General features: G+C 37.3%; 1 protein-coding gene across 3 annotated transcripts in view; it reads right to left on the bottom strand.

Moving 5' to 3' along the window:
* Positions 1-27,507, bottom strand: part of cacna1ba (calcium channel, voltage-dependent, N type, alpha 1B subunit, a) — a 152,696-nt gene that overhangs the window by 81,639 nt on the left and 43,550 nt on the right. For all 3 annotated transcript variants that reach the window (XM_083526783.1, XM_083526782.1, XM_083526781.1), the window contains 3 exons: positions 11,088-11,179; positions 8,291-8,443; positions 7,471-7,658 (listed from right to left, as the gene is read on the bottom strand). In XM_083526783.1, the coding sequence (XP_083382909.1) occupies positions 7,471-7,658; positions 8,291-8,443; positions 11,088-11,179 (433 nt within the window). The remainder of the gene's footprint in view (positions 1-7,470; positions 7,659-8,290; positions 8,444-11,087; positions 11,180-27,507) is intronic.

Raw genomic sequence — 27,507 nt, 5'->3', positions numbered from 1 at the left:
TAAGAAAGAAATATGATCATTATTATGTTGCATGTGAACGCTTTATGGGATCTTTCATCTCAAAGGTGTCTTCCGACTGTGCACAAAAGAACCCAAGTGTCATGAAAGGATACGACTCATTTTCTCCAGCAATGAAAATCAGAAAAACACACAGGAAAAAAAAAAAAAAACGAGACCGGGCTTAATACCGCCCCAAAGTTCTAGTGCACAAGCTTAAGCGAATTATGTGTGGGAGTGGTGAGGTCTGGCTGATTTTCTGCAGCATTCATCCCCCCATTAGGCCTCCTCCCTACTCCTCTACATCCCATCATTATTCATCAAGGACCCTGGAGACCTGCAGGAGCAGCTCGCACAGCAACACTTACAGATGAGATCTGGCTACAGCTTGGGGAAATGGATTTCTTCTGTGCGATCAGGATTTCTTCTGTGCGATCAGTAGATCTCAGGCTAAAGTTGCTTTGTGTTCTGTGATTCAGTGACTACAAGTGAATAAAGGTCAGAGGCATAGCTAGGAGTGTAATATAAAAATTCTCAGCAATATTTTAACATCACACGTGAAAACAGACATACAGCTCAGCTAGCTATAATGTAGCAACATCAGGATTCAAAAACACATCATCTCGCAAAATGCTTTATAACGCCACGAGACAAAACTAGGATTGTTTTGCACAGACATCAAACTTAACCTTCTATAAATTTGGCTACACCCACATTAGTCTGGATAGATATGAAAAAATAATTATTATTATTTTTATAATTGTCTGAGTTACTAATGTTTCCTGAAATACGCACTGCAACACCTGAAAATGTAGACTGAAAAAATTAGCAGCAGTATAAAGAGCAGACATGTTTAAATTTGGGTGTGTAAGACATGACAGCATTCCTTTCAATCCCAAGAAGAAAATATCAGTAAAATTTTTAAGACTTTGTTCAGTAAAAAATATGAAGTCTTTACATTCCTAAAATGTGAGCGCTGCACCATGACTGCTCATTTATATAAAATGACAGAAATGTAGTATATGTTATAATTTACAAATCTAAGAAATTCAGCTGTTTCCCCCTGTCAGCTCTACTTTGTTGGTACTTTGTTGGCTCAAGATTTGTTGATGTAAAAGGATTTGCACTGTGATATTTGTCCCAAATATATCTGCACATTATGTCTGGAGACCGAGTAGAGTGTAAACAAATCCAGAGCATTTATTAAGTGCTTCTCATCAATAAGACAGAGAAAAACTCAAATTTTATATAGGGTCAGGGGCTACTTTGAAGGATGAAATTGATATTGTCACTATTTTCTTCATACTGTACTAAAGCTATTTCTATAGTCAGACTAGAGGTCCTCATGTCTGAAGCATTACGAGGTTATGAAAACAAATAGGCTACGATTTACACTTCTCTTTCAAATATTTTTGCAATTGGTGACCGTCAATCCATTACAAATCTAGTTCCATCCTTGCAAACAAGCGCTAACTCGAGTGCATGCCAGCTTTATTAACAATAAGAAATTCATTCGAAGCATATCATTCAGTCTCTACACGAGAAATGTCCTCAAATGTCCTGTGTTCGGATGTTGCGTTTAGCATTATGGACTGAAATCGCAGCAAAATAGGAGAAATTGATCCACCCCGTCTCCTGAGGGAATATTTTTAAATGTTTAACGAGAAACTGATCAATACAACTATCGGCGCAGCAACGCAGCCTGCCAGCAAGATTTCCTGTGCCAGACCACCAAACCCCCTTCTATCAATGTAGAGAATCTGAAGGAGACCTGCATCACACAGCAGTGGCTCTGTTATTTGTTCACAGATGACATGCATGTGTGGGGAAACATTTGCATTAAAATATTGTAAATAGTACAAAAATATTTTTGTAGTACAAAAAGAGGTATATGAAATGAACCCATGCTTAATTACCCATTCTTACATTCTGTAAAGCTGCTTTGAGACAATGTCAATTGTGAAAAGCACTATAGAAATAAACTTCAACTTGTTTAGATTGACAGAAAAAGTAATCTCCCAGTCTCCTCTCATTTCCCTAAATACACACTTAAAAACATATTTAAAAAAAGCTTAATAATATAAATTAATAATATAAAGCTTTAAAACATGTTTATTTGCATTCTCTTTTAATTAAACATATTTCTGTTACTTTTTTCTTAAGCATTGCATTCTTCTAATTTTTGTTACGTCAAAAATATTTTTTGGAGGGGGGAAATTATTTCATTAATGTATATAATTATACATTATATTTATTTTTTCTTTGTATTGATGATATTAATGAGAGTAATTCTCACATAAAAATATTTTTTTTATTATTTGTTTGCTTGCTTATTTACTCATTCAATTATTTAAATAAATAATTATTTTATTTATTTATAGTTTTCTTTCTCTATTCAAGAAAAGACCAAGTATCCTAATCAGACAAAATAACTGAATTTAAGATACGGTGTGCTGTAATCAAGAATTGAGGTAAAACATGCTTGCATTTTATAACCTATGATCTAAAAATCCAGAGAGGTTACATTTTACTAGCTACCTCTACAAACAAGCAATAATTAAAAGATAGTAACGAAAAATTCAGAAGAAGAATGTAATCCTCCAGTGAAAACCTGCTGATGTGGAACAAGCTTTTCTGGTTTTCAGCTAAGACAACACGCCAAGGGGACCTAATTAGAGAGAAAGTGATGTAGAAAGAAAGAGAAATAAGGCAGCACACATGCCACACACTATGAGTCTCTTGACAGAACCATTATGTGAACTGGAAGAACTGTACAATGACAAAAGCCTTGATTTGATTCCTGATTTCCTGATTCTGATGCTATTGTTCCTGAGCGTTTTGAACAATGTCGATGCAATGAAAAATGCACATGACAGCATAATAAAGTATTTTAACTTCATCAAGCCCACACCCCCTTCTCAGAAAAATTTAGCTTCCTCTTTATCTTAAATCAAGAGATGCTAAAAGGGTTTAAAAAAAAAAAAAAAAAAAAGGTGCATTGATGGGCAAGCAGCTAGCGTACTCGTGTATCAATACTTTAGCTGAAGAAACAAGAGTGCTGTATACCTCACCTGTTCTACCTGTTCATATGTGGGTATGAAGAAAATTAATCATATAGAATACATTATTGATGAGTCCAGGGAAGTTTAGCTAAAATATTGAAGTTTATAGGAATTTCGAAGCAATCTTTAATTACCCGGATGTTTGTAAGATAAATTAAATTGAGAATTATGAGGACATATGAGAGGTCATTAAACTAGAGACCTGCCTCGATCTGTTTGCAAATCAATAAATCCATATATATGTGTCTGTTAAACCCACGCGCGTCCTTATTTTGGAAAAAAGCTAAAATAGCAATTCTGCTTCCTGCCTTCTTATGACCTCCTTTAGTCTTTTTATATTCTGTGCCCATGTTATAATATTTATGCATAAAAACACAGGCACTGGATGAGAAGCTAGAACAAACTGTCCTTTTTTAGACAAATGACCACTTACTCTTTCACCTTAGGAGACTTTGGGTTATATGTACTGTAATGGTTGAAATAATGCACTTCAAAATCAGATATGCACAATATCATAAAATATCATAACACAAAATTATTTTAGTACAAAAATCTAAAAATCACAAAATGTATGCAGGAGACAAGAGGTTAATTAAATGTTCATATCAGCATAAGAATAGGTACAAATTCGACTTTGGCATGACTGTTGTTTCTACAAAGTTTGATCTCTAAGAATCTTCATACAAACCAATCTGCAAAATTGACACAAAATAGTGTGAAAAAACCCTAACCAGCCAAGAACAGGACTAACAGGTCACAGTTCACCAAATCTAAAAAAGTTTTAGAATAAACAATAAACATGTTCCCACAGGTCACCTGTTTTTGCTCTTGTAGTCCATCCACCTCAAAGTCTGATGTATTGTCTATACTGAGATGTCTTCCTGCTCATCGTGATTGAGTGATTAAGAATGATTATTTGAGTTACTTCAGATTTCCTGTCAGCTCAGACCAGTCTGCTCCTCTGATCTGTCTTACGAACAAGCTGTTTCATCCAGTGAAAGTCCCAGGAGATCAGTAGGTTCTGAAATATTCAGACTAGCCCATCTGGTATGAACAACTATGCCATTATCACAGAGATCACGTTTTCCCCATTCTGATGTCTGATTTGAACATAAACTGAAGCTCTTGACCTGTATCTACAAATATTTTTGCATTGCTTTGGCTGCCTCAAGAATGACAAATTGGATAAGTACATGAAGTGCAGGTGTACAGATGTCCATAATAAAGTGAGTTGAGTGAGAATGATGAGCATAAATGAATAGACAATAAAACACCATCCTCTCTGTTATTTTTTCTGGTCCGCATATGAAATGTTAAACCTAAAACCAACAAGAATGTGTAGATTTGTAGCAAAAGACAGAACAGGAATAATTACAAATGGATCAGTTACCAGAACAATCCTAGCAAGATTAACAACTTCTAATAACTTAGATAATAAGTTGTATTTATCCTCATTTAGGTTGTAGTAATTACAGGACATTCTGTCGTTAATGGCTGCTGTGCAATCAAGTTTCATCAAGGCTGATTAAACTACGAAACATTTATAGACACAGCTGTAAGTTAAGCTTACATTTTAAAAGACATACATTAAAATAACATCAGAATCATAGTGATTAATTACACATTATTTAATCTGGAGTTTTTAAATCCAGCGCTGATTGGGATCTCTTTGGTGTCTGCTCGTGAACATGGCATTCTTCATACAAGGGTCTGTTGCTTGAACATTTCCACAAGGATCATCCTGAACATAATTTTTCTTTTTTTTTTCTTTCAAAATTTGTGAACCAAAAAGATAACAAAGGTCTGGTAACAGTAAATAGCAGAGCATGTAGGTGAGGTGTGATAACTTCCTACCAGGTACAGTATAACACAATGCTCTACAGACAAAAAGGTAAATGATTGAATAACTGAACACGAGACAAAGCACCATGTGACCATATGGATGTCATGTAAATGACAACAGATAAGGCTTCCTGGCAAGGGTTTGCACATCTCTACCCTCAGCTCATCTTTCATTTCATAACCTATTAGCAGCTGTAATCTGGGAATGATGAATGAGTGAAGAAGCAGGAGAGTGAGGGGGGCATTAATGGAAGAAAACAAAAAAGCCATTTTGTTCCCCCCTCCATTCCAGGTGTCCATCCAAAGCACCATGCATCAGGCCTCCTGACACCTGCTGAAGACCCTTGTGCTCGTTTACTCCACACATATATATTGTACACCTACACACATCATACACGTGAACACATAATACACGGCCTCAGCATGATGGATTACACAGCAGTCATAGATGACCCTCCTGCAGCGTCGAACTAAATTCTGCAGTAATAGCCTCTGATGACAATGTGATTAATCACGATATTTTTGGCACGGGTGGAAGGAAGGAGCAGCGCTGTGAAATTAAGGCGACAGAACCGGAGATTATTCATGCCGCCCCGAAGCTGCTAAACCTGAACTCTTTACGGCCATGGATCAAAAACACATCGCTCCCCTGATTCGAGAAACATTGGCTGCTCTGGCGCCGTCCAAAAATAGGATGGCGACCTCGGGATGAAAATCGTCGGCTTGGTAAAAGCATGACAAATATGTTCATGTGACATCACTGGCACTTTGGGAGCTACATTGGCCCTCATAAATTAGGAATGCGACTCCTAGATGAGAGGCATGTTCTATGGCTTTGGGGCTGCTCCAGGATTGTAGGAGTTATACTATTGTTATTCAACATTCTTTGTGTAAAAGAAAAAAAAAATTGTGCCTTTCTGTATGGTGTAAAAAATAAAATAAAATAAAATAAAATAAAGTGCTTTGTTGATTGGAGAGGTGAGATTCGAATGGTCAGATTTAACAGTTTAATACTCTTTGCATTTGTGTTGGGCAGAAAAAACACATTACAAGCCACTTGGAAAATATGTTTACTGCCCCAAAGTGACAAAATGTTTATCTGCACTCCATTCCTTACAGATATAAATGTATTTTAATTAGTATTCTGAGTCGACAATGAGTTAAGCGTCCAACACTTCCGACTAACAGTGAAACCGTGATGCTGTAACAGGCCTATCCAGACCTTCAACAAAAAACAAGAAGCTGCAGCTGACAACTTGGAGTGAAAAAAAAACGTAGCATAACATTCTTTTGGCATATGCCACTCTTGAGACTGCCAAAGAAAAATCCAGAGAGACAGAGTCTTCTGAGATACGAACGCTCTACCAGCCTGCAAGCGGTCATATTTGTTTTATTGACCACTTTGGCACAAGTGGTGACTCTCATTAGAAGTGACGAACAAATAAATGTGAGCATGATTAGTATTTGGAACATTTGGAGCCGTGCCTATAAGAAAACATTATACGTTCGAGGCAAATTTATAGACTTCCTTTTTCGTTGGATCTGGAGGGAAGTGTTTCGAACTTAAAATCAATAACCACCAGACCACCACCAGCCGAGATCATGCACAAAAGGAGCAGGACTGATAATGCTATTAAGCTCCCAGTGGGTAAACAGTGATTCAGCAGTGTTCTGAGAAAGCAAACACAAAGCCATTGAAGCAGCACAGATGCAGGGAATCACAGCATCTGTGTCTTGATGCAGCAGGTAAATGTGAAATATACAGTATCTATAGACAAGCAAAAAGTCTTTCCCTTAAATATACCATCACTGGGAAAGTCTAAGGACTAAGGATTTTATTCTCGCATGATTTTCTAGTAACAAGAAAAGTTTTTTTTATTTAGACAAATTAATAGACTGACTGATTTCAGTCTCAATAATAGTAGTGATAGCAGTCGTAGTGATGCTCCACAACGATACAGTAATCCCTCGCAGAAAAGCTGTGAAATGGCAACCTAATATGTATACAGTACAGTATACAGGATACCTGTATATCTTAAGGCTTTATAAACCGTCCAGACACTCTTAAATACATTTCCTCTGCTCTTAAACACTTTCAATATTCTTAAACCTACGTAATTTTAACATAAAAAATTCTATATGGGTACTCACCAATAAAGATACAACTTAAATAATGAAGATGATGATGAATTAAGTGTGTAGTACTAATGATGATGAAGGTGATGACAATGAAATTAATGTACTGCATACCCAAGAAGAGCATTACAGCTCTTCTGAAAGCTTAATCATTTAGGCTAGAAAATGCATTTTATGTTGATTTTCCTATAGCTGCACTCCCCACAGTGTTTTATTCCTTACTAGACAAAATGGCTTTAGAAAACCCATTTAACAGTAAATGAATCATTAACTACAGTCAATTTATTTTAGCATTACTTCGTAAATTCTTTCATTGGTTTTTATGACATTAACAAGCCAATCAGTTCAGGTAAGTTTAGATCAGTTGGTTCGACTTTACTTCGGTTCTGGTTTAATATAAAAACGAGTAAAAGAAGTACAGTGTTAGACTCACATTGTAAAGGATTTCCACCCAGCCCTCCATAGTGATGCACTGGAAGACGGTGAGTATAGCAAAAAGGATGTTGTCAAAGTTAGTGATTCCAAAGTTGGGGCCAGGCCAGTACTCCCGACAGGTGGTGCCATTCATACAGAGGCGTGCTGGAGGTTCCAGGCCACAGGGGAACTCGGCCACCTGCTCATCTGAGAGGACACACACCATATAATAGTCATTGAAGGTCACAGCATCCCTATTCGAACCACATACTAAAAATCATGTCTGATAAAACATTTTAAGGGAAATGTACATTTATCCCTATTGGGATCTCTATTAACACAAGTCTATAAATACAACAAGGGTTTACTCTTAGGAAACGCTTGTGGAGCGAGGATTCATTAAAAAGATGGAACCTTTCCAACAGGGAAAGCAAATATTATTGCATGAATCACCATTATGAATTCTTCAGGTTATTCTTTTAATGATGTGTCTTTAAGCACAAAAACTGACGCTGTTTGCAGATTGGAAACCCAAACAATCCATAAACCTTTGAGAAGCACTTTTAAATAAAAGAGAGCTAAGCTTCATAAAATATTTAATATCTACACTAAGTATTAAGAAAAGTGTTTGTTTGTAAAACAAACACTGATGTAAAAAAGTTCTTTACATCAGGAAAAGTTTCAAATAGAAGCATTTAAGAAAAAAGAACTGTTAAACATCCTGTACAGAGATGCTTAGAAAGTGTACATAAATGTGTTCCCAACAACTATTTAACTATGGCGTGGAGTGGAAGCTTAGAATTATGGGTGAAAATGAACTTTCTGTAGGATGTACATACTGGTGTCATCTCTGAAGCAGGCACGGTGAAACTTGCCCATGTAGAAATCCAGGCCAATGATGGCGAACATGAGAATGGCAAAGAAGAGCAGCAGGCCGATCTGCAGCAGAGGCACCATGGCTTTCATAATAGACTTTAAAACCACCTGAAGACCTGGGCACCGAAAGAATAGATATCAGATACAGATAGATATAATATATAATATTATAATATAATATTAATTAGATATAATATATTTAGATATAATTTGTCAAAATAGAATGTCTATGTGAATCTGTATTAATGCTATAAAAATTTTGTATGATGTAATAAATCAACAAATTGAAATGACTGTTTTAGATGATTCCTCAGAACATTTTTAGAATGTGTGGTCCAAAGTAATACCTACCTGCAAATAAAAATAATAATAAGGCATGAAGGAAAAAACACTAGGTTTGGTTTCATATGAATACATAAATAAATAAAAACAAACAAAGAAACAAAAAAGTTGTAATAATAATACATGGGTTATAAATAAATTATTGAGAAAACAATACCTGAACGGTAGCAGCAAAGAATGTTTGTGTATGTAGCTGATGTGCATTCCTAACCTATACAGTAATCTTATTTTGATAGATAATCCTCTGGGCAGTGCCCACTTACAAGCGACAACACTGGCGACTGCGACACACTAACAACAATCAGCTTGTGCAAACAGAGTTTCTGTGCTAACTGATATGAATGCTTCAGTGAAGATACCTGCAATACCAAATGTATGTCATTTATATAATTTTTTCGTTTATCTTAAAAAATGCTATTTAAACATACAAACCCGATTCCAAAAAAAGTTGGGACACTGTACAAATTGTGAATAAAAAAGGAATGCAATAATTTACAAATCTCATAAACTGTCAGGGATCCACCTGCCACGCCCCCCTCACACTACCTCTCTCTGCCGCGCTCAGCACTAAATGCCGACACCTGTCACTCGTTGCTGGTTCCCTATTTAAGCTCCCGTTCCGATCTCACTGATGTCGGACCTACTTCATGGCTACCGTGTGTAACCAGGTTCCTGACTGCCAGCGTTCCCCGCTGGATCCTGCTTCTGCTACCGGTCCTGTCGAATTATACTTTCTGTACTGGATATAACCTTCCACAACGGATTACACTTCCCTAACGGATTAGACTTTCCCAAAGGATTATTACTGACCTTACTGACCAAACCCGCATCACGGTTTCTAACTCTCTCTGACTTCTGTTTGTTTGTTGTCTCACTCAATAAAAAATTATTTAGTTACTTCCGCATTCGACTCGTGGTCTGTACCCCAACATAAACTTATATTTTATTCACAATAGAATATAGATAAAATATCAAATGTTGAAAGTGAGACATTTTGAAATGTCATGCCAAATATTGGCTCATTTTCGATTTCATGAGAGCTACACATTCCAAAAACGTTGGGACAGATACAGCTGGAGGACCAATTTGCAACTTATTAGGTTACTCAATTGGTAACATGATTGGGTATAAAAAGAGACTCTCAGAGTGGCAGTGTCTCTCAGAAGTCAAGATGGGCCGAAGATCACTAATTCCCCCAATGCTGCAGTGAAAAATAGTGGAGCAATATCAGAAAGGAGTTTCTCAGAAAAAAATTGCAAAGAGTTTGAAGTTATCATTATCTACAGTGCATAATATCAGATTCAGAGAATCTGGAACAATCTCTGTGCGTAAGGGTCAAGACCGGAAAACCATACTGGATGCCCGTGATCTTCGGGCCCTTAGACGGCACTGCATCACATACAGGAATGCTACTGTTATGGAAATTACAACATGGGCTCAGGAATGCTTCCAGAAAACATTGTCAGTGAACACAATCCACCGTGCCATTCGCCGTTGCCGGCTAAAACTCTATAGGTAAAAAAAGAAGCCATGTCTAAACATGATCCAGAAGCACAGGCGTTTTCTCTGGGCCAAGGCTCATTTAAAATGGACTGTGGCAAAGTGAAATACTGTTCTGTGGTCAGACAAATCAAAATTTGAAGTTTTATTTTGAAAACTGGGACGCCATGTCATCCGGACTAAACCCAAGTTGTTATCAGCGCTCAGTTCAGAAGCCTGCATCTCTGATGGTATAGGGTTGCATGAGTGCGTGTGGCATGGGCAGCTTACACATCTGGAAAGGCACCATCAATGCTAAAAGGTATATCCTAGTTCTAGAACAACATATGCTCCCATCCAGACGTCGTCTCTTTCAGGGATTTCAACATTTTCCAACATGACAATATCAGACCACATACTGCGTCAATTACAACATCATGGGTAGAAGAAGGATCCGGGTACTGAAATGGCCAGCCTGCAGTCCAGATCTTTCACCCATAGAAAACATTTGGCACATCATAAAGAGGAAAATGTGACAAAGAAGACCTAAGACAGTTGAGCAACTAGAAGCCTGTATTGGACAAGAATGGGACAACATTCCTATTCCTAAACTTGAGCAAGTTGTCTACTCAGTCCCCGGACGTTTGCAGACTGTTATAAAAAGAAGAGAGGATGCCACACAGTGGTAAACATGGCCTTGTCCCAACTTTTTTGAGATGTGTTAATGCCATGAAATTTAAAATCAACTTATTTTTCCCTTAAAATGATACATTTTCTTAGTTTAAACATTTGATATGTCATCTATGTTGTATTCTAAATAAAATATTGAAATTTGAAACTTCCACATCATTACATTCTGTTTTTATTCACAATTTGTACAATGTCCCAACTTTTTTGGAATCGGGTTTGTAGTTTACTGCATAATGTCTAATAACTTACTGGGAATTCCAGAAACCAGCTTAAGCGGCCGTAAAACCCGCACTGCCCTGAGTGTCCGCAAATCGAAATCTGTCCCAACTGTAGTCAGAATCCTGCAAAACACAGAAAAAAACAAACACCACTCTCAGTTATGTCTGTGGTGAGCAGAAATGACAAAAGATGAAGAGATGACATGGTTCCATGAATACAAGGTAGAAGATGTAGCAATTTTTACAATGTGAATAAAAAAACCTTAACCTTAATGTATACCCGGTGAAAGGTACAACCAGATAAAATAAAGCCAATTCACCATTAACGACTGTAACAGTACAAAAGCTTTGGAGGCTGTGGAGTGGACAGAATGACAGATTAAATCTCTTTCACGTCCACACTTTTACTGTGCTTTTAAAGCACTATGTTCCTCAGTATACTGATCTTAGCACTGAGCAGTTAAAAAGACTTTCTCCTGGGAACTTCCATGTAATCACAGCAATTCTATTTAAAAGAAGCCTAGTGGAAAGACACACACACACACACACACACACACACACACACACACACACACACACACACACACACACACTCTGACTGTATAAGAAGAGAAAAACGGAAGCACCATAGATTAATATATTTATTCTTATTGCTTTAACTTTATCTCCTTGACCCCAGATAAATGCACTTCCCACTGCTGTGGCTTATCGTACAACTGATTTTATGTCAATTTAATTAAACAAAAATTCAGGTGCAGTCAAAGCTAGCTATTTAACTAAAATAGCGTGACCTTTGAAAGAAATTCCTGGATGACATAAGCTTACCTGACAAGATTTCTGGGAAGATTTTTAACACTACATCTAGCTGATACAGGTTAACTCGACAAAGTTTCTAAAAAGAAATTTTAGTTTATTTTCTTAAGGATTTCTATTCAGCAAACATGACAATTTCTACGAGAACTTTTAAGTTGTCATTTTCATTTATTCTTTTTGTTTATTCCACTGTTCTTCACTTATTGCTTTGCTCATACAACTGACCTGGATACAATTTCTGAGAAGTCAACTAAGACAGCTAGCTAACATAAACTCGACAGAAGTTTTTAATCTTTGCAAAAATCAAATTATTATCGAATTATTTTGAAAAACCCGTAAAAGTCATATTTATTGTTACTTATAATCTTCATTAAATTCCATGTAGCATATGCTATAACAAAATTTCAATAAAAGTTAACTTCATAAAAACATTTTATTATTCGCTCACAGGACATCTGAGGAAACCTTTACGCGATATTCATTCATGTTTAGAATATTAATTTACAGCCTTCTTAGTGGGATTTCTCAAACGTTTTAAAGTAAAAAAGACATCTAGCTAATATAAGCTATTTCTGAGTGAAATGTAAAGGCATTTTTTATTCTTTGATGTTAATATTTATTAATGATGTTATATTTTTCTTTGCCATTAATTAATCAGTTAACATGAGTCACAGGATTTTTGAAAGATAATTTTTTATATAATATCTATAATGTTTAGCAAGCTAACACAATGTAACTAGATATGATTTTTCAGAGGAATAGTATTAAACGCTCAGAAATTAGCTCCCCCGTCATGATTATGATGTTGATTTTTAATATTCACAAATCTATATCTTTACTGCTCTGACAGGTCAGTTAGCTAATGCTAGCACAGAGAAACTGTGCTTTGAAGACACTGTACAACAGCAGAAACTGAGTGTTGAATTTAATTAGCAAACCCTTTTTACTCAATAGCCAAACCTCATGCTAAATAAATCTTCTCCACCTTGTCCTTACCTCAGACTAGTACGTTTTACTTCACTTTGTACACTTCATTTAAAGCTAATTCTTCCCTGATGTCTAATTCAAATTAGCTTGTGAAAGGAATGGAGAGTTCACACTCCCCTGGAGAGCTGTTGGATTATTAGCGAAGTCAGCCAGGATTGGTGTTTGGGCTTGAACAGCCTTTGAAAAAGCAGGAATGTGTTTTAGACAGTCACTGGGGAGCTCCAGCAGCAGCATTTTGACTTTGACTTCTACTGGAAGGTTACATTTCACACAAACTATTTGAACAAATGTTACCTTATTAACTGTTTGAGGCACTGATACATGAACACACAAATCAGAGGGGGTAAAACTGAAAAAATGACAATCCAAAGTGAGCCACGATTTAAGGTTGAAGCAAAAAATAGAGAACCATAACACATTTCCAGTAAACAGTTAAAATAACTATGTAAAAATCATAAACTAAAACAGGCAGCCATTTGGGAATCTTAGATTTTCACATACCCATTTTACACAGTCATTTATCTCATTCCTAATATAATATTTTTTAAAATATAAGCAAACTGTTATCCATAAGAGACATCAGATTACTACAGAAATGCACCCTGTGACCACAAAGTTCACCACTCTAATTTAAAAAAAAAGTTTTTAAAGATTTTAAACAATCCCAGAGTTCACCGTTAAGAAAAGGCCACATGCTGAAATTAATATTCCTGTTAATTATTTCTCTACATCACGTCTGTCTAACACATATGGAGGAAAGTTCTCAACAGGAAGAAGGTTTAATTGCAGCAGAAAAATTATTACACCACATCAGAGTTTTTTTTCCCCTCTGCTAGAGGTTAACTAAACTATCTGTTCATTAACTCCTGCAGATACTAGAATATTAAAATGAAGCAAGAGATACATATTTATTATCCAGGTCAATGTTTGGTTCAACATTCTTTATTTATGGGTATATGTCAGCTGGTTATTATTGCTAGACAATGTAATCTTGAAATATTAACCCAGGTGATGTGGAGTAAACTGTCGGTTCACAGATTCTTAGACGGTAAGAACTGCAATGTTCACTGTATGGTATATCATTTAAACATTCGGTGCATGGCTTTTGTGGAGTAAACAGGTTTATTTGGAATAAACTAGTTTTCAATTTAAATAAATTTAATTCAGGTTTATTTTTATATGGTTTTTAACAATGAAAATTTTTCCATAGCAGCTTTTTCAGCGATAACGAGGTTATAAAGTCGGAATGTATACATGTAATGGCTATAGGTTTGTTCCTTGTAAGTTTATCCCTAATGAGAAAGCCAGTAGTGACCATGGCAAGGAAAAACTTCTTGAGATGGTATGAGGAAAAACTTCATCCTAAGCTTCATGACACGTCATTTCTATTCATTCATCACCTTAGTTCCATCATTAGGTGGTACTGAATGTCCATTCATATAAATAGTTTTGCCCATCTCAAAACAATGTGGAGAAATTATTGTCTGCATTAATTACTACAGATGTGTTCAAGACATTTAAAACAACACTGACATACTGTATTTTTTTCTCATTACTTCTGTTTGTCCAGGTTGAGAACAATTAATTTTTTTAATTGCATAACCAAACAGCATCTGGTCATTTCTGAGCTGAAACATCCATGCAAATGTGTAAAGAATGAAAAAAAAAAAAAAAAAAAAAAAAAGTGCATCCCTAAACATGCAGTTCAATTGCAATATCATACTGAAAAACAATTTACAAAATAAAAGTGTCTTCATAACAGAGCAGATACCATAACTGTATGAAGTACGGCTGTTAAATGTCAAAAAAGGTGAATGACTCAAAAACGAGTATCACATTCATTAAATGATACATTGTTAAACAGTATATGGCGATCACCTACTGTATAATTGTACAAATATTTGTGTATTTAAATGCATGTTTTATCATTTTTATTAGTACAACTATCAAAATTGCAGAGTACAATAGTGTTAGTAATATTATTAATAGTAAAATATTTCATCAATGGACCATGCAAAGAAATATTAAGAAATAGAGATAGAATCATAGAATGAGACCAACCACAGGCTTTGCTCATATAGTAGCTTATTGGCAAACACATGAGTTTGACTTGTTTACTTGTTGATCATGTCAGTGTTTTACCATAATATACAGAGAAGTGCAAAAAACCAACCAATTCTTTAAATAGGAGCTATTTACATCATGAAAGTCAGAAATTTTTTTAGCATAAGCCTCTATCTAGCCTCTAGGGTGTGAAGACCAACTACTGTACATGGACCAAAGAGAAACCCACAGCATAAATGCAACCACCCGTTTTCTCTAGCTTTCTGTTGCCATCTATCAATTACCTGCTCTAAATCAGGTTTTTTCTCATTAATGGATAATATATGCTGTTTTCTCCAGGTGCACTTCTCCTTTAATGCTTCCAAAACAGCTGGCCTGCGGAGGATGCTGATCATCAGCCCCCGCTAAGACATCTGGAAAACCAGCACAAAATCCTCCACAGACCCCTCCACCACAAGAGATTAGCAAGCTAATGGACCTGCGGCAAACACACTGCTCATGAGCCAGCTCCATTCTTTCAAGTGCATCACTTCTAGAGTCAATGCTAAATGCATCAAGATGCTATGAAGTGAGGTTTTCCATATCTCATGAAGTATTTTAGCTGGGTTATGTTAGACCAAAGGAGTCTAACAAAAGCATTTTGGTTTGAATCAAATGAGGAAGTAATATCAACTAACATGACAGGATTCAAAAATTTTGTCGATTCCAAGAACGCTCATCCATCTACATCATGTTACCTTGCTAGATAATATCAACTAACCTGACAGAATTTCTAAGAAAATGTTTTAAGTCACATCTATAAAAGTTGCTAGCTATCTTAAATGAACTAGCCTGACAAGATTTCTTGTAAAATGGTCATGTCCATAAATGCAAGCTACTTAAAGTACTTACTTACTTATCTTACTTATTGTATGTATTACTTACTTAATGTATTATTAATGTATGGATTTCTGACAGCAGGTGAAACATTCACCAATATACTGTTAGCTAGCTAGCTACATATAATCAAAACTGACAGGGCACTCAAGTGGCTTGAGTTATTGCTTTATCAGCAGTTTTAATGAAAAAATAAACCAAAACACTTGTGATATCTCAGAGAAGTGCATTGTAACACAATTTATCATGATACTAAGTTTACCATCACATTGACCAGGTCTAGCTTCCACATGTGATTATTTTACTTAGACACAAAATCCCCAAACCCTGGAGTTAAGCTCCCTTGACCGCTGGCACACTTTTACAAATGCAGCACAGCCATTGTAACTCTCAGCCAGATTTTGACTGGCAGGTTATTACACAGGCTTTTAAAAGTCTGCAACTCTGTTCATCATGCAACAGAAAACCAAACGTGCAAAATCATACACTCTTAATGTCAGGGCACAAGACGGATCACATTGCAGGACTCCATCAGAAGCTTTGATACTGAAAGGCAGCCTGACTGTGCAACTGGCCAAGCATGAGAGAGTGCTGGGATAAAATGCACGAAAGCAGCAGATTATCCTTCATAATGAATCCAATAGTGTTGGTGCATCAGGGTCGGGTTGAGAAATAATGCATTGTGGATTTACTGATGAATTATTGACCAGAAAAGTAGCAGAAAGAAACTATTTGCAAATTCAGTATTGATCTGAAAAAACACACTCATCAAAATCAAACAAGTTTTTTTTTTTTTTATTCCATATTAATCATACAAAATTACAGTAAGTGAAGACGTGTTTTTTGCTGACAAAAATAACTAAATTATTCATTAGCCATTAAAGTCCCCTGGTGGTCTAGTGGTTAAGATGCAGCACTCTCACTGCTGCGACCCGGGTTCGATCCCCGGTCAGGGAACCATCCCCAGCCACTCTCATTGCCGGTCCCAAGCCCGGATAAATTGGGGAGGGTTGCGTTAGGAAGAGCATTTCATTACAGATGAAAAACTTTCCTCTAACAATCCCTTTTTCCACATGATATTATTCAGCATCCCTTTAGTAGGTAATTCATAATCATTCATGACCATGGCATATGTAGAAAATTAAATACAATATGGTGTACTTTTAAAGGAAAATAATAAATGAAGAGTGTTTATAGGATGATTAGTTTTCTGAAGTGTTTTATTCTTCAAACAGCAATTTTGAAACTTGAAAATGTTCAAATTTTTTGTAACATTATTGAAAAAAATGTAACTTATTCCAGGTATCACTTACATGAACGTAGTTATTCTCATTTAGTCATATACATTTCATATACATTTGCGGCATTTAGTAGACGCCCTTGTCCAGAGCGACGTACAAAAGTGTTTAGAGTCTCTATTAATGAATCAATCTACACTGGCATGCTAGATTACAAACTTAAGCTACATCAGCCTACAACCCTGTTGATTTTTTTATTTAGCAAAGCAAACTTGGAAAGTGTTAGTTAAAGTGTTTTAGGAAGACTGTCAGGGACTCCGCTGTTCGGACATCTAGGGGAAGTTTATTCCACCACCTCAGTGCCAGAACAGAGAGAAGCCTTGAGGCTCTTATTTATGACATGTTACTATAAACCATAACCACATTTTCCAGAAAGTTCTAAAGACTTTCCTGTAGAGGAAAAGTTACTATCTGCTACAAAGCATTGACTTTGGAGACTCCCCTAAAAACTTCTAAAAAAATCTCCTTACAGATATTGCCTGTCAGTGCTCTGGTTATAGACCTGGTAAGAAGGCATCACTGCCTTCTTCACATCACTGTGGTGTTAACATTTTATAAAAAAGGGTTAAAACACTTTTGTTAAACCTTCTGAGGCGACCCCAGTTTTCCTGTAAAATACTGAGGAGAAGAGAACATTCAAAAAGATTTTAACCTTTTTATCTTTTTCTTATATATTTGTGCATTGATGAATTTGTTAACACTTCATATGAAATATCAGCTGAAAAGATAATGTTCTTGTTGGAAAGCTAATGATTTTCAAGATATGTATACAAATGACAGATGCAGTACAATAGTCTATCTTTTAAATAAAGAATGCTACATGCTACATCTAAAAAAAAAAAAAAGGAAATGTCACCTCACCTTATATTCTGATGTATCCCTTACATAAAATCTCCCACATTGCTTGAAAAGAGGTTTAGGAGAGTTATATGAGTCCCACTGTATGCCCTTCACATTCTTCTTCTTCTTCTTCTTTCGGCTGCTCCCATTAGGGGTCGCCACAGCGGATCATCCGTCTCCATACCACCCTGTCCTCTATATCTGCCTCTTTTACACCAACTACCTGCATGTCTTCCCTCACCACATCCATGAACCTCCTCCTTGGCCTTCCTCTTTTCCTCCTACCTGGTGGCTCCATCTTCAGCATTTTTCTACCAATATAATTCATGTCCCTTCTCTGCACATGTCCAAACCATCTCAATCTCGCCTCCCTCACCTTGTCACCAAAACATCCTACATGTGCTGTCCCTCTAATAAACTCATTTCTAATCTTGTCCATCCTCGTCACTCCCAACGAAAACCTCAACATCTTCAGCTCCGCTACCTCCAGCTCCACCTCCTGTTTTTTACTCAATGCCACTGTCTCTAATCCATACAACATCGCAGGTCTCACCACAGTCCTATAAACTTTCCCTTTCATTCTTGCAGATACTCTTCTATCACAAATCACTCCTGTCACTCTTCTCCACCCACTCCACCCTGCCTGCACTCTTTTCTTTACTTCCCTAACACACTCTCCATTACTTTGCACTGTTGACCCCAGGTACCTGAACTCCTCCACCTTCTCCACCTCTTCTCCCTGCAACCGCATCACTCCACTGCCCTCCCTCTCATTCACACACATGTACTCTGTCTTACTCCTACTGACTTTCATTCCCTTTCTCTCCAGCGCATATCTCCACCTCTCCAGGCTCTTCTCAACCTGCTCTCTACTCTCACCACAAATCACAATATCATCTGCAAACATCATAGTCCAGGGAGACTCCTGTCTGACCTCGTCCGTCAACCTGTCCATCACCACTGCAAACAGGAAAGGGCTCAGGGCCGATCCTTGATGCAGTCCAACCTTCACCCTGAACCAGTCTGTCGTACCTACTGCACACTTTACTGCCGTCACACTGTCCTCATACATGTCCTGCACCACCCTCACATACTGCTCTGACACACCTGACTTCCTCATACAATACCACAACTCCTCTCTTGGCACCCTGTCGTACGCTTTCTCTAAATCCACAAATACACAATGCAGCTCCTTCTGTCCTTCTCTATACTTCTCCATCAACATCCTCAAAGCAAATAAGGCATCTGTGGTGCTCTTCCTCGGCATGAAACCATCCTGTTGCTCACAGATGGTCACCTCTTCTCTCAGCCTGGCTTCCACTACTCTTTCCCATAACTTCATGGTGTGACTGATCAACTTAATTCCCCTGTAGTTACTGCAGGTCTGCACATCTCCCTTATGCTTAAAGATCGGTACCAGCACACTCCTTCTCCATTCCTCAGGCATCCTCTCCCCTTCCAGAATCCTGTTAAACAATCTGGTTAAAAACTCCACTGCCATCTCTCCTAAACATCTCCACGCTTCTACCGGTATGTCATCTGGTCCAACCGACTTTCCATTCTTCATCCTCAATCGCTGCTCTCACTTCCTCCTTACTAATCCTATCTACAACCTGCTTCACCAACTCCACATCCTCCAACCTTCTCTCTCTCTGATTTTCCTCATTCATCAGCTGCTCAAAATACTCCCTCCATCTTCTCAACACACTCTCCTCACTAGTCAACACATTTCCCTCTCCATCCTTTATTGCTCTAACTTGCAGTACATCCTTCCCAGCTCGGTCCCTCTGCTTGGCCAATCGGTATAAATCCTTTTCTCCTTCCTTAGTGTCCAACCTCTTATACAGTTCCTCATATGCCTTTTCCTTGGCTTTCCCCACATCCCTTTTAACCTGCTGCCGCATCTCCTTGTACTCCTGCCTACTTTTCTCATCACTCTGTCGATCCCACTTCTGTTTTGCCAATCTCTTTCCCCTAATGCTCTCCTGCACTTCCTCATTCCACCACCACGTCTCCTTGTCTTGCTTTCTATTTCCAGATGTCACACCAAGTACTTTTCTAGCTGCCTCCCTCATCACTCCTGCAGTAGTTGCCCAATCATCCGGCACCTCTTCACCACCACCAAGCCCCTGTCTGACCTCTTCCCTAAACCTCACACTACACTCTTCCTCCTTCAGTTTCCACCATCTTATTCTTGTTTCAAACCTTACTTTCCTCCTCTTCTTCTTCGCCTCCAAAACCATCCTACAGACCACCATCCGATGCTGTCTAGCTACACTGTCCCCCGCCAACACCTTACAGTCTCCAATCTCCTTCAGGTTGCATCTCCTACACAGAAGATAATCCACCTGTGTGCACCTTCCTCCACTCTTATACGTCACCCTATGATCCTCCTTCTTCTTAAAATACGTGTTCACCACTGCCATTTCCATCCTTTTAGCAAAATCTACCACCATCTGCCCTTCCACATTCCTCTCCTTAAAACCATACCTACCCATCACCTCCTCATCACCTCTGTTCCCTTCACCTACATGCCCATTAAAGTCTGCCCCAATCACCAATCGTTCTTTCCTAGGTACACCATCTACCACTTCATCTAATTCACTCCAGAATCTTTCTTTCTCCTCCATCTCACAGCCAACTTGTGGAGCATAGGCACTGATGACATTTATCATCATCCCTTCAACTTCCACCTTCACGATCATCACCCTATCAGAAACTCTCTTCACCTCCACTACACTCTTACTGTACGCTTCCTTCAGAATCACCCCTACACCATTTCTCTTTCCATCCACACCATGATAAAACAGTTTAAACCCACCTCCAATGTTCCTGGCCTTACTCCCTTTCCACTTGGTCTCCTGAACACACAACACATCTACCTTTCTCCTCTCCATCATATCAGCTATCTCTCTCCCTTTACCCGTCATAGTACCAACATTTAAAGTACCAACCCGAACCTCTACTCTCCTACACTGCTCCTTTTCCTGCCGTCTCTGTAGACGCCTTCCTCCTCTCCTTCTCCTCCTTCTCCTCCTTCGGCCAACAGTAGCCCAATTTCCACCGGTACCCTGTCGGCTAACGATACCTGTGGCGGTCGTTGTTAACCCGGGCCTCGACCGATCCGGTATGAAATTCTCATTTGTGATCCGCATATTTGATTTGGCACATGTTTTACGCTGGATGCCCTTCCTAACGCAACCCTCCCCATTTACCCGGGCTTGGGACCGGCACTAAGAGTACACTGGCTTGTGCCCCCCTAATGGCTGGGTTCACTGTATGCCCTTCACATAAAGATATTAAAATAGTCAGATATACTTTTAATGTGTGCAAATTTCATAATATTATATTAATTACAGCTGGAATGACTGTTAGAGATGAAATGAATCACTGAACAATTTCCAACCAATCAGATTCAAGAATACAACAGCTCTGTGGTTTTAAATAAAGAATAAAGAATATTAAGGTGCTTACTATGTTACTGAGCACTGTTTCAAAACAGTAAATGATGCAATGAGAGAGAAAGCAGATCCTCTGGGAGTAGCAGACAGGACTGCTCAGGGAAAACTAACCACACAATGGGACATTCCTCGAATATACACAAGCTGGTTTATCGTGGTTCAGCTATTCTTCTATTAAACAGCATTACTAATTAGCACAGCATGTGAGCGATTTCTATGAACTTGTGAGCACTGGTACGCGCTAGCACAAGCAGTGTATATAATTCTTTAGTGTTTGGAAAACATTTCATTAGGCACATACGCAGTTCCCCGTTATTAGTTCCTGACGTGGGCTGTGTTCAGCTGAAGCTGTGGAGCAATTCTCATCATTTCTCTTAACCAAGCAGCTTGACTAATAACATTGAAAGAATCCGGATTCTATGTTGACGTTTTCATGTTCTCACATGAAGGAGCACTTAATCCTGCTCCTTGCTTCATGCTGCCAGAACTGATAGTAAAGATACAGGCACGGATACAAGATCTCTCAGACTTTTCTCCCACTTTATTGGTTACAATAAGACGTCTTGAAAGTGTAGTTTTTGTTATTCAAATCTTTTCATTTCATTGGTCTGTTGCTTGATCATTTTCACCTATACTGTGTTTACATCTCATTAGTCTGTCTGCTTATAGTGTATACTGCAGTGTCAATGAACAATCACAATCGCTAAATGACATCCACAAATCTGGTTAAATGTATTTGTGTCTATGCTAAACGGTATTTTCCTAGTTTTTCTACCTTCTAGTTCATGTTCTTTCCTGCTTTTCCTGCCATTTTGTCAAAATGGACACACTTCTTCTTTCCCCTGTACCCTGGTTTGGATTTCTGTACTGCCCTTAATGTAATCACATTGCGCTCACACACTTACATCCTTCTTCAATTCTTGAAACACTAACACCAAAGAAGATTACAATAGTATTGATCACAATATTACAATAGATTAAAATTAGGTTATTTTAGACTCTATATATATATATATATATATATATATATATATATATATATATATATATATATATATATATATATATATATATATATACTCTGTATATGTGTGTGTGTGTGTGTGTGTGTGTGTGTGTGTGTGTGTGTGTGTGTGTGTGTGTTAGTGTGTGTAAAAATTTTATATTTTTCCTAATGATAAATGACAACATTCATTGTGTCACAGTCAAACGAACAAATGCATGACATCACATATCTATTACATAATCCTTTCCCCTGTTTTCTATTGTTTTAATTCCGTATTCATTTGGAAGGGTTGTGTTGCCACAGCTGAGTGGAACAGAGGGCTTTTCCAGCATCAGTGCTTAGCGCACACGGGAACGATCGCAAGAGACAAAGAGACTCATCTCCATAGAAACAGAGGGCGGATCTGCTGCCCTCATTGGAATACAACTGAGAGAAATAAGAGTGATCGAGAGAGCGGTAGAGTGAAATGTATCACAACAATATACAGATGCCTCTTAGGCCGACTGCATTACCCGGTATATTATTTCATCAATACATTATTGTAAACAGTATCAGATTGCACAGACATTCAGAGTGCAACACAGAGAGGAAAAGATTATAGGAAGATTAACTCAGCTTTTTCAAAACTCCTCATCATGAGCAGAATCATCTGGCATCTAAAGGATAAACGAATAAGAAAGGAAAGGCCTTGTTTAAAGAAGATGCATGTCTGTAAGATGCTACGTGATCTGCTCTCACAGTGATAAATTTTGACATAAAGCGAATTTCCTGTATTTACTGACAAACTTAATCTCATGCATCCCCATGGCAGAAAATTCGGAAATACCCCGGCCTGCACGTACTACATCTCTGAACCTAAGAGTGATGCGTCTGCTAAAAACATCTAAGCAAAGATAAAGCAAGATCAAGAGGAGCATTTCCTCGCTTTTACAGCTGTTTCTCAACGGAAAACGGTATAAACCAGTATATCCTGTCTGCAGTGACAGGTGAATGATCTCACGACCAAAGCATTTCAAAGTTGTCATTCCATCTGAATGAGAAACAAAAGACGAGATAAGTAAGCATCAGTCCAGAGCTGTCACTGTGGAGATGGAAGCAAGTAGCTATGTGCAGCACAAATATGAGACGAGACGTCAGAGATAAGGAGCAGTAATCCATGCTCGGGTGTGTATTTACTAAGCAGCATAGTTTCTCCATCCACCTACATACGTTGTATTTCTTTCATATTCACAAGGCAAGATAAAGAAAATTCTGGAAAAAATTACTTTTACATGAACTTTTTTACACGATCTTACATGATTTCTACAAAGTACATTATTTTAAAAAACATAATTGCTAAATTCAGAGGAAAGAATATCACTTCCTTCTTTGCCTTTTCCTTAGTACAGGTCATTTTTAACACTATTTTAACCACTGAAAACAATATGTACTAAAAAGTAGACAAATCTGTAGCTCTGACATTGAGGACCAGCAGAATTTGTCTCAAAACTAGTTCATAGAAACCGAGAGACCGAGAGTAGATAAAAGCAATGGGTATGAACAAAACATCCCATTATAAGCGTATTGTTTGTAGCCAACCTCAGCATGCAGATTCTGTACCTGAAGTATCCCAGGCAGCAACAATAATTCACATATCTGATTTATCTGAGAAAGATTCAAGTCATGTAGCCTATTTCATGAAAACACATTCTGAGCTCTGTAAATCCATATAAATGTGCAGGTTTCATAGTTAAAAAGTTAATTAGCACATCTGACTGTTAGCCTGGATGTATAACCGCTTAGTTTCCAAACTAAAATTATTTAATTATATTTTTAAATTTGTATTTAATTATTTAATTAAATTATATTTGCAATATTCTGAAAATCCAGAATATATTTCTCAGAGTATATTCTATACAAATAGAATATTTCTATTGCTTGTTTTTATTTATTTTATTTTTTTCACACAGGCTAATACAGTCACTTCTGACAAATCATGCAAAGTTATCTGTCTCAACTTAATTTCTGTCATGCATAACGTTTTTTTTCCTTTTTTTAATTTTCTGCCCATTAATTCCATTACGCAATTATAGTTCCTCTCTCACCAGACTTCCTGATATCATTGTCATCCAACCAGACACAGCACATGATGCAAATTAATGTAGTGATGAATGATTTAGTTTGTTGCTAACCTTCAACACTGATCCTGTTTCCCCATTTAGCTTAAATCTGGTGTTAAAATAGGTGGGAATGTTTTGGATGTATCCGCTCATAAGATAAGAAAAGAACAAAAAATATTTGATCCTTAACCAAAGAAATAGAAGTTACTTCTTTAATTATAAATCTAACAGCTCTTGAACTGAAACTGAAACTAACTAGTTTGGTAAACATTCCATAAAATGAAAATGGATTCAACATACAGCACGACACAATTTTTGAATTAATAAAATAATTCCCTTTGGAAAGTAGCCTTGTGAAAGGAGAGGAATAACATCACCAACACTAATTATTGCCTCTAACAGCACAAACCACTGTGCTTTACGATTTACACAATCAATAACAAACACAACACAATAGTATATTTGCTTTTTTTCCACCTCTGAATAAGTTAATAGACTGTTTGGGTTGGTTTAGGTTCAAAGCTTAACATCTCAATTATTTTGCTCCAACAACAATGAAGACATTCCTCTTTCTCAATTCCTCTTTTAATAATTGATTTTAATTTATTCACAGCAAACAACATAAAGATTCCCATCAAAATTATTTCCAAAATCAGAGCACAGCGCCTGGGATATGAACTGCGAAAAAATGAAAATGTTTTATAAATGTTATCTCTCGAGTTGTATGTATGTCTCTGTTTCATTTACATGCTAAAGATTCTAGGCTTTTTTTTTTTGCTTAATATTTTGTATTACAGTGCATACTGTCTGTGTTCATATCATTACAAGAAACATTTTTAAGCATTATTGCATCACATTATAATGTATAGTAAGAAGTTTTCACAAACTTGTTTACATGATTTTCTTTTCACCCTCAGATCATAAAAAAAGGAACTTTACTTAAATGGATCACTTAGCTTTTGCTTTAGGCTTAGAGTTAAGCTACCATCACGACGGTGAGAGAGCTTATATCATGTATCATGGCACAACCCTGTGAAACGCCCTTAGAATCATATGTAGTGGGTTCAAGCAATCCTCTTGTGACATGCTGGGGCCAGGGTTTACTTGGCCTGGAGTTTTCAGAAAGCTGCTGCCTACCTGAAAGGTCTCCCACCAGGTGAAGAACAAGCAATTCTACGACTCAGATTGCGAGTAGGTAAGGTGAAGCATTGAACAGTGATAGCACAACCAGAAATTTCTCTTCTTTTGGGCTCTTTGGTTTTGGGCTCAGAAGGGCCCTTTGTAAAGCCTGTATTTCCAAATCCAGGTCCTATGGGTCTCTCTGGCTTCCATAACCAAATCTACTGCATAAACCATGTTCGAGTTATGGTATCTATACCTTTCCCTACCCAATACTATTATTTTTTGGAGTACCCTTAGTTGGTGCTATTGTACTCTTGTTGTTTTTCATCGCCAAGTCAAGACTATCAGTTATATAACACCTAACAATTATAGAGATTCAGAATTAGTTTTTTTATAAAGGAAAGCGGTTTATATACTGGTATACATTTTTATATGATTAAACTGGGATTGTGTGAAAACAATTCTTTCTGGCAGAGATTATCTTCTGTAAAAATGTTTCTGTGAATATGCATGGAAGATGGTTTAAAATTGTACAAAAATGTAGCCTTTTTATAAAAAAGAAAGGTGTCTTTATTTTTGTGACTTAACACTAAAAATGACCAAAGCAATCCGTATCAAGGCTATAGTGACAGATACATAAACACGAATCATTTTGAAAACATCAAAAAGCATTATAGACTTTATTACTCATATTTTTTCTACCCTTTCTTCTCTTAAGTGTTTTTTTTCAATATTTTTTGAAGGCATACTGTATCTAACAAAGCTTCAGTACAAAAATAATAAACATCAAACTGAAACAGAAAGAATAGGTAGTGAGACTAAGCCGGTCTTGTTACATCATTAAAACAATCATATTTGGCATCTTTCCAATACATTTCACATGTCAGGAATGAACAAAAAAAAACCTTAGATGACACACTCAATCAGCGCAAGTGGCCACAGAAAACTGGCCATTATATTTATGTATAATGCACCAAACAAGGACAGAGCATTTGAAATGCAGTAAATGCACACATACACAAAAAAAAAGAACATTTTGAAAATGAAATAAATAAGATATTTAAGCCCTTTCCAATTAAAAAAAATATTGTTTGTGACCTAAAAATGACCAAAAACAATCAGTGTCAGTGCTATAGTGACATGCATAAACACATCATTTAAATTTTTATTTTTTATTCTTCTCTAAGTGCAGTATGGTTTGAAGGCATATCTAACAAAACTTTAGTAATATAAGAATGTTACAGCCCCCAGAGCATGATACTGCCACCACCATGCTTCACTTTTAGGATTTTTGGGCAGTTGATGAGCAGTACTCAATATTCTCCAGACATTAAAACGGTCAAACAGTCAAATCTTTGATTTATAGACTAGAGAATCTTGTTCCATACAGTCTGAGAGTCCTCAGTTGGAAAACTCCAAGCAGGCTTCCATGGGTTTTGCACTAAGGAGAGGCTTCTGTCCAGCCTTTCGGAACTTTGTTCCAGCTCCATACAGGACCCCTAGAGCTCAGTCAGAGTGACCATTGGGTTCTTGCTCATTTCTTTAACCAAGGCACTTCTCTCTCAATTTCTGTTTGGCTGGATAACCAGCTCTTGAAAGAGTCCTGGTTGTGCGACACTTCTTCTATTTGGGAATTATGGAGGGCACTGTGTTCTTGGGATTCTTCAGTTCAGCAGCAATTTTTACAGCAAGTAATTTTTGTAGTCTTCCCTGTGCCTTGCAACAATCTTGTCAATCTTGTCATAAGGAAGCAGTTCCTTATGGCTTAGTTTTTGCTCTGTTATGCATTTTCAGCTGTGAAGCCTTCAACAGTTGGACTCTGATTACCATGTAAAATTATCTCAGCAATAATCACAGGATTTGGGAGGCACCTGAGCTTCTCTTT

This window comes from Silurus aristotelis (genome assembly GCF_946808225.1).
Source record: "Silurus aristotelis genome assembly, chromosome: 23".
NCBI lineage: Eukaryota > Metazoa > Chordata > Actinopteri > Siluriformes > Siluridae > Silurus > Silurus aristotelis.
Note: the sequence above shows the minus strand (reverse complement) of the source record. Positions and strands in the feature narration are given on the sequence as shown.